Here is a 9,254-nt window from a genome sequence, read left to right as displayed (position 1 = left end):
CCGACTACTAACCGAGTTGAAAACGTCCGGTCGCTTGAAATGTAGGTGTGCGGGATGCCTTCTCGGAATATGTTTTAATAAATAATATATAAGCTTATGTGTATATATATACGGCGCTCGCACTCGCTGTTAAATTATTTTTAAATACTTATTGATTGTATGACAATATCATCATTCAAATAAAAAACTTTGATTCTTCTTTTACATAACTAAAAAGATTAGCAAGAGTATCTTGTGTGTGATGATAAATTTGTTTTCTCTCTGATTAGATAAGCGCACACGTGTGTGCCTGTAAACAGTTTTATTAAACTGTAAAACTGATAATAAGAAACGATCAATTGTCCGGACATTTGTGATTCTGATGATCTAATAAACAGTTTTTTTATATTCATATAAATTCAATAATTCTCAGTAATTTTTTTTTAACATCCTAGGTATTGTATTATTTTAGCATCTATTTACACATACCTGAAGATATTAAAAATAATTATTTAATAAATATGTATTTTATGTATGTATATCTACCTTCATTTCTAAATTAAATGAGAATTTTATATAAAATAAAGGCACATTTATATTTATCACATTAGATTTGTAATTGCATTTTGAAGCAAAAATGTTTTGCACCAGTCTTTTGCGATTAAACAATTATATATATATATATAAATATATTTTCTTTTAGACAAAAAAATATTTTATACCCATATGTATTTGAGTATAAGTCCAACCTCTTTTATATTTCTACTTTCAGAAAAAAACTATTGTAAATAAATTTTGTACACGGATTTCATATAAAATTAATTTTCTGTAATTATATTAAGTGCCTTTGTATCAATGGCTTTATTGAAAAATATTGTAAATTTATCAAAATACTGTTGCAAAATAACTTTGAAACAAAATACTAATTAATCAATTATTAATCAGAATCACTTTACATGTTCATGTGAACGATGATGAAAAACGAATGAAATACCGCTAGCCCAACACTGACGTAACGGTATGTCCGGTAAATGCCGCGAATTATACGAGTGTCGCCATTCGGATAAATCGGAATTGCAATCGGATTGCTCCGGTGGACCTTTCACCTCGATTCCATTGACGCAACGTCTGCATTTGAACCTAAATAAATAATAATACGAATAATAATATTACTCTTGCTCCGCGAATTATTCTGAAATATTTAAAACAATCTTTCATCACACTTACTTGTCGTGCGTATCTGAAACGGTATTTTCTTCTATTTTGAATAAATCGCGAAGATCGTTTATAGTGAAATGCCTCGCTACATCATCCTCTTGATCAACCACCGTAGAACTCAATGCTTTTTTATGAGCTTGTCTTTGAAATATTTTCTCTTCTATCGTTCCTGTCTGAGAAAAAAAAATAAAATTTATATAAATATAAAATATAAATTCAGAAAATTATTTATTATTATAGATATAAGTATAGTCTGTTACTACTGACAGTAAGAAAACGATAGACGAAGCACGGCTTCTTCTGGCCATCTCTCCAAACTCGGGCCATCGCTTGGTCGTCATTTGCGGGATTCCAATCCGGATCGAACATGACGAGACGATTCGCACCGATGAGATTCAAGCCGCAGCCACCGGCTTTTGAACTGAGCATGAAGATAAAATCGTTACTGCTCTCGTTATTAAAATTATCGACCACTTTTGCTCTCTTCTTGATACTCATCGTACCATCGAGTCTTACGTAATTGTAGGCACGTTTATGGCACAGTTTCTCGAATAAATCGAGGGTCTGTGTATAATTAGAAACTAGTACTATTTTGTCGTTTGTTGTAGTTTTAATGGATGCCAACAAACAATCCAGAACCATCAGTTTGCCAGATAATTCTGGTAGCAGCTGCCTGTAACAAAGATTCTGTCATCAAATGGTAAATTTCCTTTTAATTCTTAAAGTAAAATTTAATATTACTTTGTGGAGTAATGTGGCGGCAACAATTGTGCAGCTTTCTCAAATCCCTCTGCCTTTTCCATTATTTTATTGTATATTAAGTCAGGATGATTGCACAGTTTTTTTAAAAGAGTTATGGCAGCCAGAGCGGATAAACGGCCCCCATTCTTTGGATTATCACTTTCTGTATAAAATATTTATAGGTATAAAAAATATATTTTATATATTTTATTATATATTATATTGTGGGCCTACAAATATCGATATGTTGCTTTTTCTTTTTCTTAAAATTTAATTTTAATTTAATTTAAAAACGTACCTTCCATAGACCTTTTTATACTATCACTTTGTATGAAATTCTTGTAGAGACGCGTTTGCAGTTCTCCCATTTTTATGCATACTACGAGTTCGTGTTTCAGTGGCAGATATTTCGAAAGTAAAGCGGCTGTACGTCTAATGAGACATTTATTAACGTCTGATACTAAATCGGACAATCGTTCCTGGGCGAGTTTACGTTGTTCATCTGTCGCATCTGCGTCTTGACCACGTAATATGGGCGTTTCGTACTTTCTTCGAAATTCCTAAAAGGATAATTCAAATAATAAAGTTAGGATGTATATATATTTTTAATAAATTATATCATCTTTTATATCGATGTATATTCCATTTACCTGTGCAGTTCCCAGTAATCCTTGATTAACAAAATGCACGAGAGAAAAGTATTCTAGAAGATCATTTTGTATAGGCGTTCCACTGAGCAACACTCTTCTCTTAGCCTTCAAACCCATCAGGGATTGATACGTTTGATTTTCAGAATTCTTTAAACGATGACCTTCATCGCACAGTAAAAGGCCTACTTCGTCTTGATGTAATACATGCGAGTGTAACCGAAATGTTTCATAACTTATAATGAGAATAGGAGTTACACATCTACCGCCATAAGTTTTCATAAACCTAACGAGTTGTGTGTCAATATCTGCTTTCTTGCCTCCATCAATAGCAAGGGTGTTAACCATATTATTTAACCATTTATTAATTTCATTGTACCAATTCTTCACTAAAGAGCTGGGCGCAACGATAATTGCTTTGTCTATTAATGGTTTAGCTTCCGGTCCTATATGAACATTTTTTAAATTGTATTCTTTGCACTTTTTCTACTCTAATTTTAAAAAATAACTTTACAGATACCTTACCTTGTTTCAATAATGTCCATAATAGTGTTATGCATTGTAATGTCTTGCCAAGACCCATTTCATCTGCCATAATACAACCGTATGCATCTTCTATACGTTTACCCGTTACACATTCATACATAAATTTCACACCTTCACGTTGATGCGGTCTTAATACATTGCACAATACAGGATCCACAACTACATGTACAAGTTGTTTACATCTGTAAAAATTATACAAACAATGTAATTATAAATTTATCTTAAACACTATACATATTATAATAGACTGGATAAAATTATTTAAAAATATACTATAGATATTAGAAATATACATATGTACATACGGATCAATTTTTAGTCTTTCATGTTCGGATAATTCTGGCGGTGAATAAACAATTAACGCATTGGCATCATTAGGATCATGTAATGATCTACGTGGTCCTGCTAGACGTAGTCCGAGAACTCGTCCAGATAATTGATAACCAGGTACTGGTATTTTAAACGGTTTGCTAAGAAGTTTTCTCACTCTTTCCTCCTATTTAATATATATGTATCACATTTTTATATAGCAAAACGTTTAATAAATAAAATCTCATACAAATAAACTTACATGTTCGGACACAATTTTTTGCATTGTGTGGATGCCATCATCGGAAAGAAGAACAGCTTTGCGTTCCGATAATTGTATGTTTTTGACATTTTTGGAAGTCCTTCTTTTTGATTCTGGTGGACAATTTTCAGATTCAGATAGTCTAATTGCTGCAATATCGTCTGGTATATCCAAGAGTAAAGGACGTTTTCCTCGTTGACTAGGAGCCAGTGATCGATTCTTGAAATACACGAAGATATATATATTATTATATTTTAAACTTTTCGTAAGACAAGTGGATACTTCAATCTATTTTAAGTAGTTAAGTAAACTAAATTGAGTTTGTTTTATCAATAAAAACAATATAAACGCACGTAATGTGAATGACATAACTCTACGATACTCCATATGCTGAGATAAATCATTTTGCAGAAGAGTACATTAACAAATAACATGGAAATATTGTATAATTATTACCATTTCACTTTCAAATATTCATTCTGTTGGAAAATCAACGAAATATCTCGTAATTATTGTTGAATACGAAAATGGCGCGAACCGCTAAATAAAACCAATTATAACCTTGACTAAAACAAATTATAATCACAAACTATAAAACGTTGATAGATGTGACACAGTTGTGTTTTTTGAACGCAGTGAAGCTGTTTTAGGCGCCAAATTCAAATCAAATTTAATGAAATTTTCTTCTTTTCAATGTTAAATATATATTAAATAGAGAAATGAGATACTATTAAATGAAAATCTTTTCTTTGTTTATCAGAATGTGTGAACTTGAAAAGAAAAAATTTAATTACAATATGTAAACAACTATGAAATTATTAATTATATGAAAAAGAAGAGAAAATCTAATATATTGAGATACAATTAATCAAGCAGAATAATAATTGAATCATGGTGACGATTAAATAGCTCCACTTAGACTTAGACATACAAAGTGCTTCAAACAACAATTCTTCTTTAATTTTCTATTTCTAACATGTACATTTTGCCTCTCGCAAGACAATACATGATAATGGTTGGCTCAAAATATTCTCTAGAAATAACTGTACACATTGTTAAACCTCTCTCTCGTTTCAGTTGATTCATCAAACACATAAAGAATCTTATATATGTGAATTTCACAATGGAATGTAGAACGCAAAATTACAATGTAATTATAGATGTACTTCTCTACGCTTTTTGTCTATGTTAATACTGAATGATATATTACACTTTACAATGGTCGCTTGGTGTGAGTGAGCACTGTTGCCACTCTAAAGCACGAGAGATATATGCGTCAAATGTTGAAACAATATATATATTCACAATTTATTATTTTCATGATGAATAACATGCGTAGTTTTGAATCTGCAACTTGCACATTTGCACACGCAAGATTCCATAATAAATCTGTTATAATTTTCAATTTACTTTACATATCAATATCACTGTTATTTTACTTTACACTCTCATTGCACAACATCAAAAAACGTGTACGATCCTTGTAAGCTTGTAACGTTAATATTTATAGAGCGTAAATAAGATATACTCTTCCATCCTTTTTCTTTTCATTCGAATACGTATGTATGCATTACATACACGTTGCTAAATTATTTTCTTGTCACGTTTTATGTCAATCTTTTTGTCAATCTTATTCTCGCAAATACGCGAGAATAGAGATATTTATATTCCAATTAATGTCGAGATGAAAAGATATATCGAGCTTGTACGCATAATTTTCGACGTTTAATAATAATTGAAACAAGCTTACGCGTAAGGCGAGACACTAAATAAAAAGGTGATTAATGACGGGAATCCCTCGGATAGAATTCCGCAAGGGTGCTGGCCGGAATTCGCTTGAGCATCTCCTTGGGGAAGATTCGCAGCAGTTGCCAGCCGATATCTAACGATTCAAAGACCGTGCGGTTTTCGTAGCTACCCTGAGAAATAAAGTTCTTCTCGAATTTTGACAGGAATTCCAAGTACAATAGATCATCCGGCGTCAATGCCTCCTCTCCTACGACGGCTTTCATCGCCTGGACATCTTTTCCAATGGCGTAGCAAGCATACTAAAAAGATATATTTATATATAATTGTTATATATAATTATTATTTCTATATATATATATTGATATAATTTATACAATTGTTATATATAATTATTATTTACATAAATAATTATATATAATTTATGTAATTGTATAAAAAATAATTATAGAAAAAAAAAACAAAAGAAAACGAGATTATATAATTCGATTTCGCAATTTAATAAGTTTGTATTTTTTTATAATTTAATATGATGACTCACCAATTGATTAGACACATCAGAGTGATCCTTTCGCGTCATGCCCTCGCCGATGGCGGACTTCATGAGACGCGACAAGGATGGTAGCACGTTCACGGGCGGATAGATTTGTCTGTTGTGCAGCTGACGATCTACGTAGATCTGACCCTCGGTGATGTAGCCAGTGAGATCGGGAATCGGATGAGTGATATCGTCGTTGGGCATAGTAAGAATCGGAATCTGTGTGATGGAGCCGTTGCGACCCTCCACACGGCCGGCACGCTCATAGATAGTGGCCAGATCGGTGTACATGTAACCGGGGAAACCACGTCTACCCGGTACTTCCTCGCGAGCGGCCGATACCTCGCGCAGCGCCTCGGCGTAGGAGGACATATCCGTGAGGATGACCAGCACGTGCTTTTCGCATTGATACGCCAAGAATTCGGCCGCCGTCAGAGCGAGACGCGGCGTGATAATTCTTTCGATCGTCGGATCGTTGGCCAGATTCAAAAACAAGCATACGTTCTCCATAGAACCGTTCTCTTCAAAGTCCTGCTTGAAGAAACGTGCAGTCTCCATGTTGACACCCATGGCCGCGAATACAATGGCAAAGTTATCCTCGTGTGAGTCGAGGACAGATTTACCTGGCACCTTTACGAGACCTGCTTGACGGCAGATTTGTGCAGCGATCTGTCATAAAATAAAAATTAAAGGATAAAATTTTGATTTAAAATATCGAGGAAAGAGAAAACTTTCATTATAGAGAGTAAGATTCAATCTTGAAAATTAACAAATTAATTGTGCACGTAATTTAAGTAATATTGCAATACCTCATTATGTGGCAAACCAGCGGCAGAGAAGATTGGAATTTTCTGACCACGAGCGATAGAATTCATCACATCAATGGCTGATATTCCAGTTTGAATCATTTCCTCTGGATAAATACGAGACCACGGATTAATAGGCTGTCCCTGAATATCCAAATAATCTTCTGCCAGGATCGGTGGTCCCTTGTCGATTGGTTTTCCTGATCCATTGAATACACGACCCAACATGTCCTCGGACACTGGCGTCCGCAGGATGTCACCGGTGAATTCACAGTGAGTGTTTTTTGCATCGATGCCAGATGTGCCCTCAAAGACTTGAACTACAGCTTTGGAGCCAGAGACCTCCAATACTTGTCCGGAACGCAGAGAGCCATCAGCGAGTTTCAGTTGTACGATCTCAGCATACTTTGGAAATTTTACTTCATCCAATATGACCAACGGACCATTTACTCCGGATACTGTCTTATAAGCTAGAAACAAATGATAGCAAATTAATTATTGACTGGAACTCGATGTTTTCTATTATATCAATGTTACTTTTTTAAGTAAGGTAGAATTATGATTATATTTTAAGGTAGAATTGTAATTATATCTTAAATAAAAAAATAGGAATACATGAGAGAGAAGATAGAGAATTATATATATTACATCAATTGATTTTTTTATGTTGATAATATCTTTAAATATATAAGATTATATTTGTACTTTACAAGTGTCTTTAATTTTATATAAATATATATATATATAAAAAGAAAGGTTTAATTTGTTAACAAAATAAATTTGCAAGAATTTTTATCTACATTTATGACTTCTAAAAAGACTTACATTATCAAAACTTTAGGCAAATTATATAACATTCGAATTGTTCATCATTTATATCTCTTTTGCACTATATTATGTCATAATATCCCAGATATCGACGACACAAGTTACGCTCGTAGGCGAAAATATCACCAAATATTTAAATAATCTGATTAAAAAAACATCTCAGTAATTTCTACATTTCTTAATATTAATCGAGAAGCTATCTTAACATTTTCTAAAAACATGTAAAAGCAAAAATACGCGTTTGTGCAAGAACCATTCGCGCGAACGCAAATCGTCGTCTGCAGTCACATGACGAGCTCGGTCTCGAGAGTGACAAATATCCGAGGACGTTCTCGGAGAACAATTTCTCGTTCCTCGCCGAGAAAATCCCCGAGGAAAGCAGGAAGACATCATCGTCTCGCAGGATCCTTCGCTCAATAATTCGAAGAATCACAGGGAGAATTTCGGGGATCAGCTGATGCAGTCGGGAGGATCGATCAGATGCTACGCCCAATTGTGTCCCGAGTTCTCGAGTCACGATCTCCGTCGTCGTCGTCGTCGAGCTTTACTTACTGAGACGAGGTTGCGCGACGAAGTCCCGGGAGACGGCGAGCACATGTTCCTGGTTCGCCTGATGATTGCTGATGGTCTTGGAATACATCTCGGCTTCGGATTCTGATTCGATAGCTTCACACTCGCACGTTATCCGCACTGTCACTGCTCACTCCGACGAACAGCAGAGGATACTAGGCTCTGCCGCTGCGTCGGGGTCGGGAGGAGGGGGGGGGGAGAGAGAGAGAGAGAGAGAGAAGGAGAGAAGAGAACTGGAGAAGGGATGATCGGCGCGAGTAAAATATAATAAACGCGGTATGGAAAGTATTTAACGCGAGACGAGAGCGAGAGAGAATTCTCTCTTCCTCGACAAAGACTCGCGTCTTGAAACAAATCGCGCGTTTCTTGGAAGAAATTCCGAAAAAATCGTAACGCGATGTGCACTTTAAGAGAGGGAGAGAAGGATGGAAGACGAGGCACGTGCAATCACGTGGCTCGGACTACGCGAATCGTTGAACGTCCGTTTTGAACGAAGCTCGAGGAGACAGGAGCCAATTTCGACCTGTAAATAAAGTTACGTGAAATTAAGAGAAGCTTCGACGGGATTATTCACAAAGTTCGGGATAATGTCCGCAATTTTTCGATACCTCTCGACGTCGAGTGATGGAAGATGGCGGCTTCTTCAAGGTGACAGAACGCGACTGATATAATTGCCGGATTCTGATGATATCGCGGTGAGACAATTATTCTATTGACTTTTATCATGTGTTGCGCAATACAAGTATGTATATTTCAAACAAATCGTAGCTCCTTAATTTTTTAATAACTGCGGAATCATCGCCGAACGATATCTCGAATGTAATAAAAAATCATTGGTATATATATAGTTTCTAAAAATATTTCTTACATTATACATTCATATTTGCATATATAATATAAAAATATACATTTATTTTTGTTAACTTTGACCGAAATATAGATGAAAAATGTTATATTACAGAAGATGCAGGAACTAACCTACAGCGCGTTCAGGCGGCGGCGCGATTGTCGCGAGAAGTCAGGCGCGAGTCACGTGGTACCACGTGATACGACGCTACGTTCAC

At 35.0% G+C, this 9,254-nt stretch overlaps 2 protein-coding genes across 2 annotated transcripts; both read right to left on the bottom strand.

The window, feature by feature from the left end:
• Window positions 1-220: 220 nt before the first annotated feature.
• Okr (DNA repair and recombination protein RAD54-like okr) lies at window positions 221-4,340 on the bottom strand. Its single transcript, XM_083033867.1, has 10 exons — window positions 4,159-4,340; window positions 3,703-3,921; window positions 3,437-3,627; window positions 3,111-3,313; window positions 2,589-3,031; window positions 2,237-2,498; window positions 1,939-2,101; window positions 1,465-1,870; window positions 1,207-1,370; window positions 221-1,119 (listed from the first exon to the last, which is right to left on the bottom strand). Exons 1-10 carry the CDS (start codon window positions 4,159-4,161, stop codon window positions 927-929), a joined length of 2,247 nt encoding a protein of 748 aa, XP_082889993.1. The 5' UTR covers window positions 4,162-4,340; the 3' UTR covers window positions 221-926.
• Window positions 4,341-4,640: 300 nt separating this feature from the next.
• Window positions 4,641-8,359, bottom strand: Vha55 (V-type proton ATPase subunit Vha55). Its single transcript, XM_083033751.1, has 4 exons — window positions 8,173-8,359; window positions 6,796-7,262; window positions 5,990-6,655; window positions 4,641-5,750 (listed from the first exon to the last, which is right to left on the bottom strand). The coding sequence occupies exons 1-4, from the start codon at window positions 8,258-8,260 to the stop codon at window positions 5,484-5,486; spliced, it is 1,488 nt and encodes a 495-aa protein (XP_082889877.1). The 5' UTR covers window positions 8,261-8,359; the 3' UTR covers window positions 4,641-5,483.
• Window positions 8,360-9,254: the final 895 nt, after the last annotated feature.

This window comes from Prenolepis imparis, unplaced genomic scaffold (assembly GCF_030444845.1).
Source record: "Prenolepis imparis isolate NDT839.2.m4 unplaced genomic scaffold, iyPreImpa1.0 SCAF_1, whole genome shotgun sequence".
Taxonomy (NCBI): Eukaryota; Metazoa; Arthropoda; class Insecta; order Hymenoptera; family Formicidae; genus Prenolepis; species Prenolepis imparis.
Note: the sequence above shows the minus strand (reverse complement) of the source record. Positions and strands in the feature narration are given on the sequence as shown.

Coding starts and splice junctions, on each gene's coding strand:
- Okr (XM_083033867.1), bottom strand. Junction 1,871..1,938: donor CCGCCACATTACTCCACAAA/GTAATATTAAAT, acceptor TCTTTGTTACAG/GCAGCTGCTACCAGAATTAT. Junction 1,371..1,464: donor TCGTCTATCGTTTTCTTACT/GTCAGTAGTAAC, acceptor TTTTTTTCTCAG/ACAGGAACGATAGAAGAGAA.
- Vha55 (XM_083033751.1), bottom strand. CDS start 8,260: ATGTATTCCAAGACCATCAGCAATCATCAGGCGAACCAGGAACATGTG. Junction 6,656..6,795: donor CTGGTTTGCCACATAATGAG/GTATTGCAATAT, acceptor ATTTTATGACAG/ATCGCTGCACAAATCTGCCG. Junction 5,751..5,989: donor CTGATGTGTCTAATCAATTG/GTGAGTCATCAT, acceptor ATATCTTTTTAG/TATGCTTGCTACGCCATTGG.